Source organism: Gadus morhua, chromosome 4 (assembly GCF_902167405.1).
Source record: "Gadus morhua chromosome 4, gadMor3.0, whole genome shotgun sequence".
NCBI classification, from domain to species: domain Eukaryota; kingdom Metazoa; phylum Chordata; class Actinopteri; order Gadiformes; family Gadidae; genus Gadus; species Gadus morhua.
The window spans coordinates 43,347,682-43,366,749 of record NC_044051.1 but is presented as its reverse complement, the minus strand read 5'-3'; the positions used below and the strand labels follow the sequence as shown (position 1 = coordinate 43,366,749).

Genomic DNA, 19,068 nt, shown 5'->3' with positions numbered 1-19,068 from the left:
CACACACACACACACACACACACACATTTCTACTCTGACCAGCTCGTTACCTGGTCAGCAGGATCTGGGACAGGTACCTAGCTGGTTACCTGTCCCAGTTCCTGTTGACCATCTTGTACAGAGTTCAGGTTGCTTAAAAACGGATCTTTCTGCATCTTTAGTATTTATCATTTGTTCCCGCATTATTTACCGAACCTAACTAGTTCACCAGTAAGTTACAGTAACCAACCCCAACTAGTTCACCAGTAACCGACACACGTTATAAATCGGCGCGCTCGAAGTGACGCACAGTGACGTAAGGCGACGCACAGTGACGTAGGGTAAGCAGACCAACATGGCGGCGCCCGTGGAGCTGCGGCTCGTCTTGGATCAGCTGCCCGCCGACCCGCTGCTTCTCGTCTTCTCCTTCCTCGACTTCAGGGATCTCATCCAGTACGTATCGAGTCTCTCTTTAGCGAGTAGGAGGCAAACATTGGCATATATCTCAGTGGATCACCATTATTTGGTCTTATTATATCCAGAGGAAACGAGCAGCAACACACAAGTTATCGCTAACAATGCATCTATATTATTGTTATGTTATTATTGTTATTATTATTATTATTATTATTATTATTATTAGTAGTAGTAGTACCTAACATTACCTGTATCTAGTTGTCTAGCAACATGACTAACTAGAAACCATACAATGCATTATTATTATTGTTATTATTATTATATCTAACATTACTTGTATATAGCAGCTATATAACATGACTTACTAGAAATCATCAAATAAATCTATTTTATTATTATTATTATTATTTATATCTAACATACCTGTTTATAGTTGTATAATAACACATAAAACAAACAGCATATTCCTATATTATATTGATAACTCAAACAGCCTAAAAGTAATATATTAAATATCTATCTAATGATAAGATTACTTACTCTATGTATGGTAATATATCATTACTGTATTATAACTATGTATCAGGATCAATAGAGCAGAATGTCATTGATACATGGGGATATATCATTACTGTATTATAATTATGTATCAGGATCAATAGAGCAGAATGTCATTGATACATGGGGATATATCATTACTGTATTTTAATTATGTATCAGGATCAATAGAGCAGAATGTCATTGATGCATGGGGATATATCATTACTTTATTATAATTATGTATCAGGATCAATAGAGCAGAATGTCATTGATACATGGGGATATATCATTACTGTATTATAACTATGTATCAGGATCAATAGAGCAGAATGGCATTAAGGGCGGAGCCAGAATAGTCAGAAGTCATACTATTTTATGATGTGTAACATACAGTTACTGTAGCATTGCAAGCTAGCCATTGGTACGGGGTTGTTTATGAAATATTCAATACTATAATACTTTGCGTCTCAACTAGTCTCGCTCAACGTGGCCAGAACAAGCAGTCCTAACCCTAACCCTACACTAATGGGTTAGGGTTAGTTAATTAGTTAGCCCTAACCCTAGGTTGATGGGTAAGGATTAATAATAATAATAAATAATAATAATAATAATAATAATAATAATAATAATAATAAATTTAATTTAGAGGCGCCTTTCAAGACACCCAAGGTCATCTTACAGAGCATATAGTCCTCATAAATCGTTTAAAAAAACAAGACATTGTGGAAAAAAATAAAAAAATAAATATTTAGTTAGTTAGTTAGCCCAAACCCTACGTTGATGGGTTAGGATTAGTTAATTAGTTAGCCCTAACCCTAGGTTGATGGGTTAGGATTAGTTAGTTAGCCCAAACCCTACGTTGATGGGTTAGGGTTAGTTAGTCCTAACCCTAGGTTGATGGGTTAGAACAGTTAGTTAGCCCTAACCCTCCGTTGATGGGTTAGGGTTAGTTAGTTATCCCTAACCCTAACACTACATAGACGGGTTACGGCTAACCCAATAGGATCACAGTTAAGAAGGAAGACTATATCCCCTAGGTAGAGAGTCTAAGCCCCCTTACCCTGTCACCAGGGCTAAGCTAAGCCCCCTCACGCTGTGACCAGGGCTAAGCTAAGCCCCCTCACGCTGTGACCAGGGCTAAGCTAAGCCCCCTCACGCTGTGACCAGGGCTAAGCTAAGCCCCCTCACGCTGTGACCAGGGCTAAGCTAAGCCCCCTTACCCTGTGACCAGGGCTAAGCTAAGCCCCCTCACGCTGTCACCAGGGCTAAGCTAAGCCCCCTTACCCTGTGACCAGGGCTAAGCTAAGCCCCCTCATGCTGTGACCAGGGCTAAGCTAAGCCCCCTCACGCTGTGACCAGGGCTAAGCTAAGCCCCCTAACCCTGTGACCAGGGCTAAGCTAAGCCCCCTTACCCACTAGGGCTAAGCTAAGCCCCCTTACCCACCAGGGCTAAGCTAAGCCCCTTATGACGGACTCCACAGCTGCAGCTTCGTCAGCAGGAGGCTGAACCAGCTGTCCGGCCACAACCCTTTGTGGAGGAGCTTGTGTTCCCGCTACTGGCTATTGACTGAGTGAGTACACCCCTAACCATATAGCCCCGACCCTTAACTATAACCCTGGTTCTGTGTGTGTACCCTCTATAACCCTGGTTCTGTGTGTACCCTCTATAACCCTGGTTCTGTGTGTATACCCTCTATAACCCTGGTTCTGTGTGTGTACCCTCTATAACCCTGGTTCTGTGTGTGTACACTCTATAACCCTGGTTCTGTGTGTGTACCCTCTATAACCCTGGTTCTGTGTGTGTACCCTCTATAACCCTGGTTCTGTGTGTGTACCCTCTATAACCCTGGTTCTGTGTGTACCCTCTATAACCCTGGTTCTGTGTGTGTACCCTCTATAACCCTGGTTCTGTGTGTACCCTCTATAACCCTGGTTCTGTGTGTACCCTCTATAACCCTGGTTCTGTTGTGTACCCTCTATAACCCTGGTTCTGTACCCTCTATAACCCTGGTTCTGTGTGTGTACCCTCTATAACCCTGGTTCTGTGTGTGTACCCTCTATAACCCTGGTTCTGTGTGTACCCTCTATAAACCTGGTTCTGTCTGCAGCGCTGACCGGGGGGCCGGCGCCCCCTCCTGGCGGGCCCTGTTCAGGCAGTACTACCTGGAATGGGGCCGTTACCTCCGGCACTACGCCGTCCTGAAGACCTCCTGGGAGACCCTGAAGACCTTCCTCTCTCAGCGATGTCCGCGCATGATCGCTTCTCTCAAAGGTGACTCCTCCTCTTCCTCCTCCTCCTCTTCCTCCTCCTCCACCTTCCTCCTCCTCCATCTTCCTCCTCCTCCATCTTCCTCCTCCTCTACCTTCCTCCACTTCCTCCTCCTCCTCCACCATCTTCCTCCTCCTCCTCCTCTTCCTCCTCCCCCTGATGATGGCGTCCCTCCTCCTGGTTCCGCCTCCTGCTTCCTGTTGACTTTGTGGTTGCCATGGTTTCAGATGGAGCCAAGGAGGAGGAGCTTGACTCCATCGAGACTCAGATCGGCTTCAAGCTGCCGGAGGATTACCGCTGTTCTTACCGCCTGCACAACGGCCAGAAGCTAGTGGTACCAGGGTGAGTACCTGTCTGTCTGTCTGCCTGTCTGTCTGTTCTTACCGCCTGCACAACGGCCAGAAGCTAGTGGTACCAGGGTGAGTACCTGTCTGTCTGTCTGCCTGTCTGTCTGTTCTTACCGCCTGCACAACGGCCAGAAGCTAGTGGTACCAGGGTGAGTACCTGTCTGTCTGTCTGCCTGTCTGTCTGTTCTTACCGCCTGCACAACGGCCAGAAGCTAGTGGTACCAGGGTGAGTACCTGTCTGTCTGTCTGCCTGTCTGTCTGTTCTTACCGCCTGCACAATGGACAGAAGCTAGTGGTACCAGGGTGAGTACCTGTCTGTCTGTCTGCCTGTCTGTCTGTTCTTACCGCCTGCACAATGGACAGAAGCTAGTGGTACCAGGGTGAGTACCTGTCTGTCTGCCTGTCTGTCTGTTCTTACCGCCTGCACAACGGCCAGAAGCTAGTGGTACCAGGGTGAGTACCTGTCTGTCTGTCTGCCTGTCTGTCTGTCTGTTCTAGTGGTACCTCTATGGTGTCTCTGAGGACCCTTCTGTCTCTGAGGATCCTTCTGTCTCTGAGGACCCTTCTGTCTCTGAGGACCCTTCTGTCTATGAGGACCCTTCTGTCTCTGAGGACCCCTCTGTCTCTGAGGACCCTTCTGTCTCTGAGGACCCTTCTGTCTCTGAGGACCCTTCTGTCTCTGTCTCTGTCTCTGAGGACCCTTCTGTCTCTGAGGACCCTTCTGTCTCTGAGGACCCTTCTGTCTCTGTCTCTGAGGACCCTTCTGTCTCTGAGGACCCTTCTGTCTCTGAGGACCCTTCTGTCTCTGTCTCTGTCTCTGAGGACCCTTCTGTCTCTGAGGACCCTTCTGTCTCTGTCTCTGTCTCTGAGGACCCTTCTGTCTCTGAGGACCCTTCTGTCTCTGAGGACCCTTCTGTCTCTGAGGACCCTTCTGTCTCTGTCTCTGAGGACCCTTCTGTCTCTGAGGACCCTTCTGTCTCTGAGGACCCTTCTGTCTCTGAGGACCCTTCTGTCTCTGTCTCTAGTCTGATGGGCAGCATGGCGCTGTCCAACCACTACCGCTCTGAAGACCTCCTGGACGTGGAGACGGCGGCGGGGGGCTTCCAGCAGAGGAAGGGCATGAGGCAGTGTCTCCCTCTCACCTTCTGCTTCCACACCGGACTCAGTCAGTACCTGGCCCTGGAGGCCACCGAGGGACGCAACCTCTCAGACATCTTCTACCACTGTCCTGTTAGTATCCACGACCTCCTGACCCCAGCCCCTAACCCTAACCCTAACCACGACCTCCTAACCCCAGACCCTAACCCTAACCACGACCTCCTAACCCCAGACCCTAACCCTAACCCTAACCACGACCTCCTAACCCTAACCCTAACCACGACCTCCTAACCCCAGACCCTAACCCTAACCACGACCTCCTAACCCCAGACCCTAACCCTAACCACGACCTCCTAACCCCAGACCCTAACCCTAACCACGACCTCCTAACCCCAGACCCTAACCCTAACCACGACCTCCTAACCCCAGACCCTAACCCTAACCACGACCTCCTAACCCCAGACCCTAACCTTAACCCTAACCACGACCTCCTAACCCCAGACCCTAACCTTAACCCTAACCACGACCTCCTAACCCCAGACCCTAACCCTAACCACGACCTCCTAACCCCAGACCCTAACCCTAACCACGACCTCCTAACCCCAGACCCTAACCCTAACCACGACCTCCTAACCACGACCTCCTAACCCTAACCCTAACCACGACCTCCTAACCCCAGACCCTAACCTTAACCCTAACCACGACCTCCTAACCCCAGACCCTAACCCTAACCCTAACCACGACCTCCTAACCCCAGACCCTAACCCTAACCACGACCTCCTAGCCCCACAACTAAGGGATTGTCATCCTCTTCTCTTCAGGACCAGCTGGCCCAAGACCCGTCAGCCATCGACATGTTTATAACAGGTGGGTACAGGCTAACCTGTGGCCTTTATAACAGGTGGGTACAGGCTAACCTGTGGCCTTTATAACAGGTGGGTACAGGCTAACCTGTGGCCTTTATAACAGGTGGGTACAGGCTAATCTGTGGCCTTTATAGCAGGTGGGTACAGGCTAATCTGTGGCCTTTATAACAGGTGGGTACAGGCTAACCTGTGGCCTTTATAACAGGTGGGTACAGGCTAACCTGTGGCCTTTATAACAGGTGGGTACAGGCTAACCTGTGGCCTTTATAACAGGTGGGTACAGGCTAACCTGTGGCCTTTATAGCAGGTGGGTACTGGCTAACCTGTGGCCTTTATAACAGGTGGGTACAGGCTAATCTGTGGCCTTTTATAACAGGTGGGTACAGGCTAATCTGTGGCCTTTATAACAGGTGGGTACAGGCTAATCTGTGGCCTTTATAACAGGTGGGTACAGGCTAATCTGTGGCCTTTATAACAGGTGGGTACAGGCTAACCTGTGGCCTTTATAACAGGTGGGTACAGGCTAATCTGTGGCCTTTATAACAGGTGGGTACAGACTAATCTGTGGCCTTTTATAACAGGTGGGTACAGGCTAATCTGTGGCCTTTATAACAGGTGGGTACAGGCTAATCTGTGGCCTTTATAACAGGTGGGTACAGGCTAATCTGTGGCCTTTATAACAGGTGGGTACAGGCTAACCTGTGGCCTTTTATAACGGGTGGGTACAGGCTAATCTGTGGCCTTTATAACAGGTGGGTACAGGCTAATCTGTGGCCTTTATAACAGGTGGGTACAGGCTAACCTGTGGCCTTTATAACAGGTGGGTACAGGCTAATCTGTGGCCTTTTTTAACAGGTGGGTACAGGCTAATCTGTGGCCTTTATAACAGGTATATCACATTTGTAATCTGTTAATGTGACAAATCATCTGTAATCTAATAATCTGACCATGTTGAATCAGTGATCTATTAATCTCACCACGTTTTATTTGTGATCTATCATCTAATCTGAACATTGATCTATAATCTATTAATCCGACTGCATTTATTTCTACTGAAATATCACATTATTCTATCTGATTGTTTTCATATCTTTTTAAAAAGTACCTGATCAGTGAACTGGCGGTATGCCTCTGTCTGTCTGTCTGTCTGTCTGTCTGCAGGCACCAGTTTCTCAGACTGGTTTACTACTTACGTCAATAATGTTGTGACTGGAGAATACCCCATCATCAGAGACCAGATATTCAGGTAGACCCCTTAACCTACACACCTTAACTTAACCTAGACATCTTAACATACACACCTTAATGTACACACCTTAACCTAGACATCTTAACATACACACCTTAACCGAAACACCTTAACCTACTCACCTTAACCTACACACCTTAACATACACATCTTAACCTACACACCTTAACCTACACACCTTAACCTAGACACCTTAACCTAGACACCTTAACACACACACCTTAACACACACACCTTAACCTACACACCTTAACACACACACACCTTAACCTAGACACCTTAACCTACACACCTTAACATAGAAACCTACACACCTTAACACACACACCTTAACATACACACCTTAACCCACACACCTTAACCCACACACCTTAATCTAGAAACCTTAACCTACATCCTTAACCTACACACCTTAACCCAGACACCTTAACATACACACCTTAACACACACACACACCTTAACCTAGACACCTTAACCTACACACCTTAACATAGAAACCTACACACCTTAACCTAGACACCTTAACATAGAAACCTTAACCTACATCATTAACCTACACACCTTAACATACACACCTTAACCTAGACACCTTACGGACACACCTTAACCCACACACCTTAACCTAGACACCTTAACCTACACACCTTAACATACACACCTTAACCTAGACACCTTAACCCACAAACCTTAACCTAGACACCTTAACCTACACACCTTAACATAGAAACCTTAACCTAGACACCTTAACCTAGACACCTTAACCTAGACACCTTAACACACACACACCTTAACATACACACCTTAACATACATACCTTAACCTAGACACCTTAACATAGAAACCTTAACCTACATCCTTAACCTACACACCTTAACATACACACCGTTGTGGTCATCTTCACCTTAACTAGCAGCCTTGTGTCCTTAACTTAACCAGCCGTGCTGGTATGGTGTTAGTATCCTGAGGTACTGATTGGCTCTAGGACGGTATGGTGTTAGTATCCTGAGGGTCTGATTGGCTGTAGGTATGGTGTTAGTGTCCTGAGGCTCTGATTGGCTGCAGGTATGGTGTTAGTGTCCTGAGGCTCTGATTGGCTGCAGGTATGGTGTTAGTGTCCTGAGGCTCTGATTGGCTGTAGGTATGGTGTTAGTATCCTGAGGTTCTGATTGGCTGTCAGGTATGGTGTTAGTATCCTGAGGTTCTGATTGGCTGTAGGACGGTATGGTGTTAGTATCCTGAGGTTCTGATTGGCTGCAGGTATGGTGTTAGTATCCTGAGGCTCTGATTGGCTGCAGGTATGGTGTTAGTGTCCTGAGGCTCCTGAGGCTCTGATTGGCTGCAGGTATGGTGTTAGTGTCCTGAGGCTCTGATTGGCTGCAGGTATGGTGTTAGTATCCTGAGGTTCTGATTGGCTGTCAGGTATGGTGTTAGCATCCTGAGGTTCTGATTGGCTGTAGGTATGGTGTTAGTGTCCTGAGGCTCTGATTGGCTGCAGGTATGGTGTTAGTGTCCTGAGGCTCTGATTAGCTGCAGGTATGGTGTTAGTATCCTGAGGTTCTGATTGGCTGTAGGTATGGTGTTAGTATCCTGAGGCTCTGATTGGCTGCAGGTATGGTGTTAGTGTCCTGAGGCTCTGATTGGCTGCAGGTATGGTGTTAGTGTCCTGAGGCTCTGATTGGCTGCAGGTTATGGTGTTAGTGTCCTGAGGCTCTGATTGGCTGCAGGTATGGTGTTAGCATCCTGAGGTTCTGATTGGCTGTAGGTATGGTGTTAGTGTCCTGAGGCTCTGATTGGCTGCAGGCATGGTGTTAGTGTCCTGAGGCTCTGATTGGCTGTAGGTATGGTGTTAGTGTCCTGAGGCTCTGATTGGCTGCAGGTATGGTGTTAGTGTCCTGAGGCTCTGATTGGCTGCAGGTATGGTGTTAGTGTCCTGAGGCTCTGATTGGCTGCAGGTATGGTGTTAGTATCCTGAGGCTCTGATTGGCTGCAGGACGGTATGGTGTTAGTGTCCTGAGGCTCTGATTGGCTGCAGGTATGGTGTTAGTGTCCTGAGGCTCTGATTGGCTGCAGGTATGGTGTTAGTGTCCTGAGGCTCTGATTGGCTGCAGGTATGGTGTTAGTATCCTGAGGCTCTGATTGGCTGCAGGACAGTATGGTGTTAGTGTCCTGAGGCTCTGATTGGCTGAAGGTATGGTGTTAGTGTCCTGAGGCTCTGATTGGCTGCAGGTATGTGCGTGAGCAGCAGTGCGTGGCCACCACGGGGGACCTGAGCGTGACCGTCTCCACCGCCTTCCTCCCAGAGCTGTCGTCGGTCCATCCACCGCACTTCTTCTTCACCTACAGAATCAGGTCGTCTGTCTGTCTGTCTGTCTGTCTGTCTGTCTGTCTGTCTGTCTGTCTCAACACATGCTCTATATATATCTCTATATATCTCTGTCTATATGATAGAGATGTCGTCCAAGGCAGCCTGTCAGCTGGACAGCTTGTGTATGTATACAGGTGCTGGTCATATTATTAGAATATCATGAAAAAGTTGATTTATTTCATTAATTCCATTTAGAAAGTCAAACCTGTAGAATGTATACATTCATTCCAAACAGACTGATACATTATAAGTGTTTTTTGCCAAAAAGAAGATGATTATAGCTGACAACCAATGAAAACCCTAAATTCAACATCTCAGAAAATTAGAATATGGTGAAAAGGTCAGATATTGAAGACACCTGGTGCCACACTCTAATTAGCTAACTAACTCAAAACACCTGGAAAAGCCTTTAAATGGTCTCTCGTTTTGATTCTGTATGACACACAATCATGGGGAAGACTGCTGACTTGACAACTGTCCAAAAGATGACCATTGATACTTTAAAGAAGGAGGGCAAGACACAAAAGGTCATTGCCAAAGAGGTTGGATGTTCCCAGAGCTCTGTGTCGAGCACATTAATAGAGAGGCGAAGGGAAGAAAAAGATGTGGTAGAAAAGAGTGTACAAGCAAGAGGGATAAACGCGCCCTGGAGAGGATTGTCAAACAAAACCGATTCAAAAATGTGGGGGAGATCCACAAAGAGTGGACTGTAGCTGGAGTCAGTGCTTCAAGAAGCACCACACACCGACGTATGCAAGATATGGGCTTCAGCTGTCGCATTCCTCGTGTAAAGCCACTCTTGAATAAGAGACAACGTCAAAAGCGTCTCGCCTGGGCTCAAGACAAAAAGGACTGGACTGCTGCTGAGTGGTCCAAAGTTATGTTTTTCAGATGAAAGTAAATTTTGTATCTCCTTTGGAAATCAAGGTCCCAGAGTCTGGAGGAAGACAGGAGAGGCACAGAATCCACGTTGCCTGAAGTCCAGTGTAAAATTTCCACAGTCAGTAATGGTCTGGGGTGCCATGTCATCTGCTGCTGTTGGTCCACTGTGTTTCCTGAGGTCCAGGGTCAATGCAGCAGTCTACCAGGAAGTTTTAGAACACTTTATGCTGCCTGCCGCGGACCAACTTTATGGAGGTGACGATTTCATTTTCCAACATGACTTGGCACCTGCACACAGTGCCAAATCTACCAGTACCTGGTTTAAGGACCATGGTATCCCTCTTCTTGATTGGCCTGCAAACTCACCTGACCTTAACCCCATAGAAAACCTATGGGGTATTGTGAAGCGGAAGATGCGAGATGCCAGACCCAACAATGCTGAAGAGCTGAAGGCCACTATTAAAGCAACCTGGGCTCTCATAACACCTGAGGAGTGCAACAGACTGGTCGACTCCATGCCACGCCGTATTGCTGCAGCAATTCAGGCAAAAGGAGCTGCAACTAAGTATTGATTGCCATACATGCTGAAACTTTCCATGTTCATACTTTTCAGTTGGCCCACATTTCTAAAAAATCATTTTTTGTACTAGTCGTAACTAATATTCTAATTTTCTGAGATACTGAATTTGGGATTTTCAGTAATTGTCAGTACTAATCATCCAAATTAAAAGAAATAAACATTTCAAATATATCACTCTGTGTGTAATGAATTGATATAATATGTAAGTTTCACGTTCTGAATATAATTACTGAAATAAATCAACTTTTTCATGATATTCTAATAATTTGACCAGCACCTGTATGTATGTGTATATATATATATATATATATATATATATATATATATATATATATATATATATTAGTGGTGGGCCATTATCGGCGTTAACGGCTGCGTTAACGTGAAACTTTTATCGTGCGATAAAAAAAAATATCGACGTTAATCTATTTTCAAAGTTGGGTTGGGAGCTGGGCATAGGCCTCACCTACGCTGGACGCGCCCCCACCAGTTTTCGTCAAGAATCATTTTGTACCCACCACCACAAAAACAAAACTCGAGTTGGATTATTGTAGCGTGAGGGTTGGATATGTGGTGGTGGATCACTCTTTATAAACGGCAGGGAGACGGTCGGTTGACTTTCTCAAGCCGTACTTTACTTTACTTTTCAACTCACAACAACCACAACACTTCCTTGTTCTGTTTTTTTTTTTTTATAATAAATTGCGTTAATCGCGCAATAAAAAGATTAACGGCATTAAAATTGGTTTGCGTTAACACCGTTAATAACGCGTTTAACTGACAGCACTAGTACCTATATCTCTATATGTATATCTCTCTATATGTATCACTCTATATATATGTATATCTCTATATGTATCTACATCTCTCGCTATACAGTATATCTATATCTCTATATACAGTGTAACTATATCTCTATATGTTTCACTCCACATCTATATCTCTCTCTATGTGTGCCTATAGGATAGAGATGTATCTATATCTCTATATCTATAGGATAGAGCTGTAGCTATATCTCTCTCTGTATCTATATCTCTGTATCTATATCTATAGGATAGAGATGTACCTATATCTCTCTCTCTGTATCTCTCTCTCTGTATCTATATCTGTAGGATAGAGATGTATCTATATCTCTCTCTGTAGCTATATCTCTGTATCTATATCTATAGGATAGAGATGTATCTATATCTCTCTCTGTATATATATATCTATAGGATAGAGATGTATCTATATCTCTGTATCTATATCTATAGGATAGAGATGTATCTATATCTCTCTCTGTATCTATATATCTGTATCTATATCTATAGGATAGAGATGTATCTATATCTCCCTCTGTAGCTATATCTCTGTACCTATATCTATAGGATAGAGATGTATCTATCTCTCTCTCTCTGTTCTATATCTCTGTAGCTATATCTATAGGATAGAGATGTATCTATATCTCTCTATGTAGCTATATCTCTGTACCTATATCTATAGGATAGAGATGTACCTATATCTCTCTCTCTGTATCTATATCTCTGTATCTATATCTATAGGATAGAGATGTATCTATCTCTCTCTCTCTGTATCTATATCTCTGTATCGATATCTATAGGATAGAGATGTATCTCTCTCTCTCTCTCTCTGTATCTATATCTCTGTATCTATATCTATAGTATAGAGTGGTACCTATATCTCTCTCTGTATCTATATCTCTATCTATATCTATAGGATAGAGATGTATCTATCTCTCTCTCTGTACCTATATCGCTGTATCTATATCTATAGGATAGAGATGTACCTATATCGCTCTCTGTATCTATATCTCTGTATCTATATCTATAGGATAGAGATGTATCTATATCTCTGTCACTATATCTATAGGATAGAGTTGGACCTATATCTCTCTCTCTGTACCTATATCTCTCTCTGTATCTATATCTATAGGATAGAGATGTATCTATATCTCTCTATGTATCTATATCTCTATCTATATCTATAGGATAGAGATGTATCTATATCTCTGTATCTATATCTCTGTATCTATATCTATAGGGTAGAGATGTATCTATAGCTATAGGATAGAGATGTATCTATATCTCTCTATCTATATCTCTGTATCTATATCTATAGGGTAGAGATGTATCTATATCTATAGGATAGAGATGTATCTATATCTCTCTATCTATATCTCTGTATCTATATCTATAGGATAGAGATGTCGTCCAGCGCGTCCCCGGACGCGGCCTGTCAGCTGGACAGCCGCTACTGGAAGATCACCAAGGGCAACGGGGAGGAGGAGGAGGTGCGCGGGCCGGGCGTGGTCGGTACGTGAGGACTGCACCACCCAACCCAACCCTTAGTGACCTACACCAACCGTCCTATCAGGGCACAGCTACACCCAACCCCTAGTGACCTACACCAACCGTCCTATCAGGGCACAGCACCACCCAACCTAACCCCTAGTGACCTACACCAACCGTCCTATCAGGGCCCAGCTACACCCAACCCCTAGTGACCTACACCAACCGTCCTATCAGGGCACAGCACCACCCAACCTAACCCCTAGTGACCTACACCAACCGTCCTATCAGGGCCCAGCTACACCCAACCCCTAGTGACCTACACCAACCGTCTGTCTGACTGACTGACTGACTGTCATTATCAGTTAGTAGTACTATAGTGAATACCAGCTAGTCGTGTGTGTGTGTGTGTGTGTGTGTGTGTGTGTGTGTGTGTGTGTGTGTGTGTGTGTGTGTGTGTGTGTGTGTGTGTGTGTGTGTGTGTGTGTGTGTGTGTGTGTGTGTGTGTGTGTGTGTACAGGTGAATATCCTGTGATGATGCCAGGAAAGGTTCATGAGTACGCCAGCTGCACCACCTTCAGCACCACCTCAGAGCACATGGAGGGACACTACACCTTCCACCGGCTGGGTAACATCCCATAATACACTACACCTTCCACCGGCTGGGTCACATCCCATAATACACTACACCTTTACCGGGTCACATCCCATAATACGCTACACCTTTACTGGGTAACATCCCATAATACACTACACCTTCCACCGGCTGGGTCACATCCCATAATACACTACCCCTTTACTGGGTAACATCCCATAATACACTACCCCTTTACTGGGTAACATCCCATAATACACAACACCTTTACTGGGTAACATCCCATAATATACTACCCCTTTACCGGGTAACATCCCATAATACACTACACCTTTACTGGGTCACATCCCATAATACACTACCCCTTTACTGGGTAACATCCCATAATACACTACCCCTTTACTGGGTAACATCCCATAATACGCTACCCCTTTACTGGGTAACATCCCATAATACACTACACCTTTACTGGGTAACATCCCACAATACACTACACCTTTACTGGGTAACATCCCATAATACACTACCCCTTTACTGGGTAACATCCCATAATACACTACACCTTTACTGGGTAACATCCCATAATACACTACACCTTTACTGGGTAACATCCCATAATACACTACACCTTTACCGGGTCACATCCCATAATACACTACCCCTTTACTGGGTAACATCCCATAATACACTACACCTTTACCGGGTCACATCCCATAATACACTACCCCTTTACTGGGTAACATCCCATAATACGCTACACCTTTACTGGGTAACATCCCATAATACACTACACCTTTACTGGGTAACATCCCACAATACACTACACCTTTACCGGGTCACATCCCAAAATACACTACCCCTTTACTGGGTAACATCCCATAATATACTACACCTTTACTGGGTAACATCCCATAATACACTACCCCTTTACTGGGTAACATCCCATAATACACTACCCCTTTACTGGGTAACATCCCATAATACGCTACACCTTTACTGGGTAACATCCCATAATACACTACACCTTTACTGGGTAACATCCCACAATACACTACACCTTTACTGGGTAACATCCCATAATACACTACACCTTTACCGGGTCACATCCCATAATACGCTACACCTTTACTGGGTAACATCCCATAATACACTACACCTTCCACCGGCTGGGTCACATCCCATAATACACTACACCTTTACTGGGTCACGTCCCATAATACACTACACCTTTACCGGGTCACATCCCATAATATACTACACCTTTACCGGGTCACATCCCATAATATACTACACCTTTACCGGGTCACATCCCATAATATACTACCCCTTTGCTGGGTAACATCCCATAATGCACAACACCTTTACCGGGTCACATCCCATAACACACTACCCCTTTACTGGGTAACATCCCATAATACACTACCCCTTTACTGGGTAACATCCCATAATACACTACCCCTTTACTGGGTAACATCCCATAATACACTACACCTTTACTGGGTCACATCCCATAATACACTACACCTTTACTGGGTAACATCCCATAATACACTACACCTTTACCGGGTCACATCCCATAATTCACTACACCTTTACTGGGTCACATCCCATAATATACTACCCCTTTACTGGGTAACATCCCATAATACACTACACCTTTACTGGGTAACATCCCATAATACACTACACCTTTACCGGGTCACATCCCATAATACACTACCCCTTTACTGGGTCACATCCCATAATACACTACACCTTTACTGGGTAACATCCCATAATACACTACACCTTTACCGGGTCACATCCCATAATACACTACCCCTTTACTGGGTAACATCCCATAATACACTACCCCTTTACTGGGTAACATCCCATAATACACTACACCTTTACCGGGTCACCTCCCATAATACACTACCCCTTTACTGGGTAACATCCCATAATACACTACACCTTTACCGGGTCACATCCCATAATACACTACCCCTTTACTGGGTAACATCCCATAATATACTATGTCTATTAACCCCAATGGTAACCCTGTTCTAATACTCAGTACTAATACTTCAGCTCATACCAAACTAATGTTCAATACAGTAATACAGACTAATGCTGTTATCTTTAGAGTGCTACAGTACTAATACTACTGTTATTTTGAGAATACTACAGTACTAAAACTAATACTACTGTTGTTTTGAGAGTACTACAGTACTAATGCTAATACTACTGTTGTTTTGAGAATGCTAATACTACTGTTATTTTGAGAATACTACTAAAACTATTACTACTGTTGTTTTGAGAGTACTATAGTACTAATGCTAATACCACTGTTATTTGGAGAGTACTACAGTACTAATACTAATACTACTGTTAGTTTGAGAGTACTAATACTACTGTGTCTTCAGCCAATAAGGAGGAGGTTTTCAACGTCTTGATTCCACGCTTCCACATGGTCTGTCCCCCCTTCAGGAAGTCTGTCGTTAGATCGGTGAGTCTGTCGTTAGATCAGTCGTTAGATCAGTGAGTCTGTCATTAGATCAGTGTCTGTCATTAGATCAGTGAGTCTGTCATTAGATCAATGAGTCTGTCATTAGATCAGTGAGTCTGTCATTAGATCAGTGAGTCTGTCATTAGATCAGTGAGTCTGTCATTAGATCAGTGAGTCTGTCATTAGATCAGTGAGTCATTAGATCAGTGAGTCTGTCATTAGATCAGTGAGTCATTAGATCAGTGAGTCTGTCATTAGATCAGTGAGTCATTAGATCAGTGAGTCTGTCATTAGATCAGTGAGTCTGTCATTAGATCAGTGAGTCATTAGATCAGTGAGTCTGTCATTAGATCAGTGAGTCTGTCATTAGATCAGTGAGTCTGTCATTAGATCAGTGAGTCTGTCATTAGATCAGTGAGTCATTAGATCAGTGAGTCTGTCATTAGATCAGTGAGTCTGTCATTAGATCAGTGAGTCTGTCATTGGATCAGTGAGTCTGTCATTAGATCAGTGAGTCTGTCATTAGATCAGTGAGTCTGTCATTAGATCAGTGAGTCTGTCATTAGATCAGTGAGTCTGTCATTAGATCAGTGAGTCTGTCATTAGATCAGTGAGTCATTAGATCAGTGAGTCTGTCATTAGATCAGTGAGTCTGTCATTAGATCAGTGAGTCTGTCATTGGATCAGTGAGTCTGTCATTAGATCAGTGAGTCTGTCATTAGATCAGTGAGTCATTAGATCAGTGAGTCTGTCATTAGATCAGTGAGTCTGTCATTAGATCAGTCGTTTTTTATAGAACGATGATAATATGATTATGACTTAATCATTATGGCAACGATTGAGATCTTATAACGATATGATAAGGATTAGAATGTAATAAATAATTTCTGCTGCCTTATTGCTGACCTTTGACGTGACACTTCTTTTGGCCCCTCCACCAGCAGGGTTCGACCAATGACAGGTCTTGGTTAAACGACGATGACTCTGATGGTGACCATGGCGACTTCAGAGGCATCAACCTGGGGGACGGGGCGCAGTGCCCCCGCCACGTCTAGTCCTTTAGCCCCGCCCCTCACCTGACGGACAGCTCTGTGGGCCTATCAAACTCCTGGTCTCGCTCTCCGTCGCTTCTTGCTTCTGGTCTTCTGACATGTTGACGTATTGGTGATGGGGTTGTCATGGTTACCACTGACATGTTGACGTATTGGTGATGGGGATGTCATGGTTACCACAGGTTGACATATTGATAGTATGGTAGTCATGGTAACTACAAGCAGAGAGGTAACTCTGGGTATGCAATGCACAGTATACGACTGTACACTAGACTGAGTACTATGTACTACATAGTCGGCACTAGTAGTAGGTAGTACCTTCATACTGAGTATTATTTGATACTTTGAAGGGGCTGGTGGTCTGATTGGCTTGGGCCTGTGTATATAGATATACCTCCAGGTATTTGGTATTTGGGACACTTTGAGTTTCTTTATCTAGTTATCACTTTGAGCTTTGATTAAGTTTCTCTGGAGAGGAAACGCGGAGACAGTGTAGACGCACTATTCACACATTATACAGGCTGTGTGTCTGCTGTTCGTATCATATATATATATATATATCTATATATATATAAGAGATAGATGTGTGTGTGTGTCCACATTGTTCTTTTTATTTAAATCCAGAGTGGATTTAAATTTTCCTTCAGAAATCAGTTTTTTGTCTTGTTGTTTTGTTATATATATTTAAATAAAAAATGTATACAAATAAAATCTGGAGTCTGTGGTCCCTTACCCGTAATCCCTACCCTAACTCTAGCCCCTTAACCCCTACCCTAACTAGTCCCTTACCCTTAACCCTACCCTAACTCTAGTCCCTTACCCTTAACCCCTACCCTAACTCTAGTCCCTTACCCTTAACCCCTACCCTAACTAGTCCCTTACCCTTAAACCGTACCCTAACTATAGTCCCTTACCCTTAACCCCTACCCTAACTAGTCCCTTACCCTTAAACCCTACCCTAACTCTAGGGGGTCCTACTCTAGGTGTAGGGGGTCCTACTCTAGGTTTAGGGGGTCCTACTCTAGGTTTAGAGGGTCCTAGTCTAGGTGTAGGGGGTCCTACTCTGGGTGTAGGGGGTCCTACTCTGGGTGTAGGGGGTCCTACTCTAGGTGTAGGGGGTCCTACTCTAGGTTAGGGGGTCCTACTCTAATAATAATAATAATAATAATTCATTGAATTTATTTAGCGCTTTTCTAGACACTCAAAGACGCCTACAGTGATGGGGGGGGGGGGGGGGGGGGGGACGACCTCACTAACCACCACCAGTATGTAGCACCCATTTTGGGTGATGCACGGCAGCCAATCGGCGCCAGAACGCTCACCACACACCAGCTTGAGGTGGAGAGTGAGGGTTGAGGTGGAGAGAGGGAAAATAACATTTAAACACTATCGACCATAATTAAACACTAACGATCACATTTAAACACTATCGACCACAGTCCACATGCAAACACTATCGACCATATTTAAACACTATGGACCACATGTAAACCCTATCGACCACATGTAAACACTATCGCCCACACTAAAACACTATGGACCACATGTAAACCCTATCGACCACATGACTCTAGGTGTAGGGGGTCCTACTCTAGGTGTATGGGGTCCTACTCTAGGTTTAGGGGGTCCTACTCTAGGTTAGGGGGTCTGGGTGATTCTTAACATGTATCATGTATCATAATAATCCAAAATAATAATCCAAAGCAGTCCTGTTTGATACATTATTAATCTTTATTATCATAACAAGCCCTCATTTAAACAGTGCATACATCTTAATGTTGATAACTGGCCTTCTGTAACACAATACTTATCTTAGTAATCATAAAAAAACAATTGTATCATTTCATGGGGACTGAAACCAGCCCCTCAAACTGGTTCATGGGGACTGAAACCAGCTCCTCAAACTGGTTCATGGGGACAAAAACCAGCTCCTCAAACTGGTTCATGGGGACTGAAACCAGCTCCTCAAACTGGTGCCCAGATGATATTTCCACTTTGTTATGACAGAACAAGCGGTTACCAGTTGCACTTAACGTGATGTTTATTATGCTG

General features: G+C 44.4%; 1 protein-coding gene across 2 annotated transcripts; it reads left to right on the top strand.

Annotated features, from left to right (window-relative positions):
* The first annotated feature begins 278 nt into the window (after positions 1-278).
* Positions 279-17,727, top strand: LOC115541403 (F-box only protein 3-like). 2 transcript variants are annotated; one of them, XM_030353105.1, is made up of 12 exons: positions 279-432; positions 2,418-2,507; positions 3,045-3,208; positions 3,433-3,547; positions 4,578-4,782; positions 5,472-5,517; positions 6,678-6,762; positions 8,993-9,115; positions 12,790-12,905; positions 13,402-13,509; positions 15,882-15,964; positions 16,909-17,727. In XM_030353105.1, the coding sequence occupies exons 1-12, from the start codon at positions 335-337 to the stop codon at positions 17,017-17,019; spliced, it is 1,344 nt and encodes a 447-aa protein (XP_030208965.1). In that variant the 5' UTR covers positions 279-334; the 3' UTR covers positions 17,020-17,727. The 2 variants fall into 2 exon arrangements, with proteins under 2 accessions (XP_030208965.1, XP_030208963.1); XM_030353103.1 differs by having other exon boundaries at positions 16,906-17,727.
* The last annotated feature ends 1,341 nt before the right edge of the window (positions 17,728-19,068 follow it).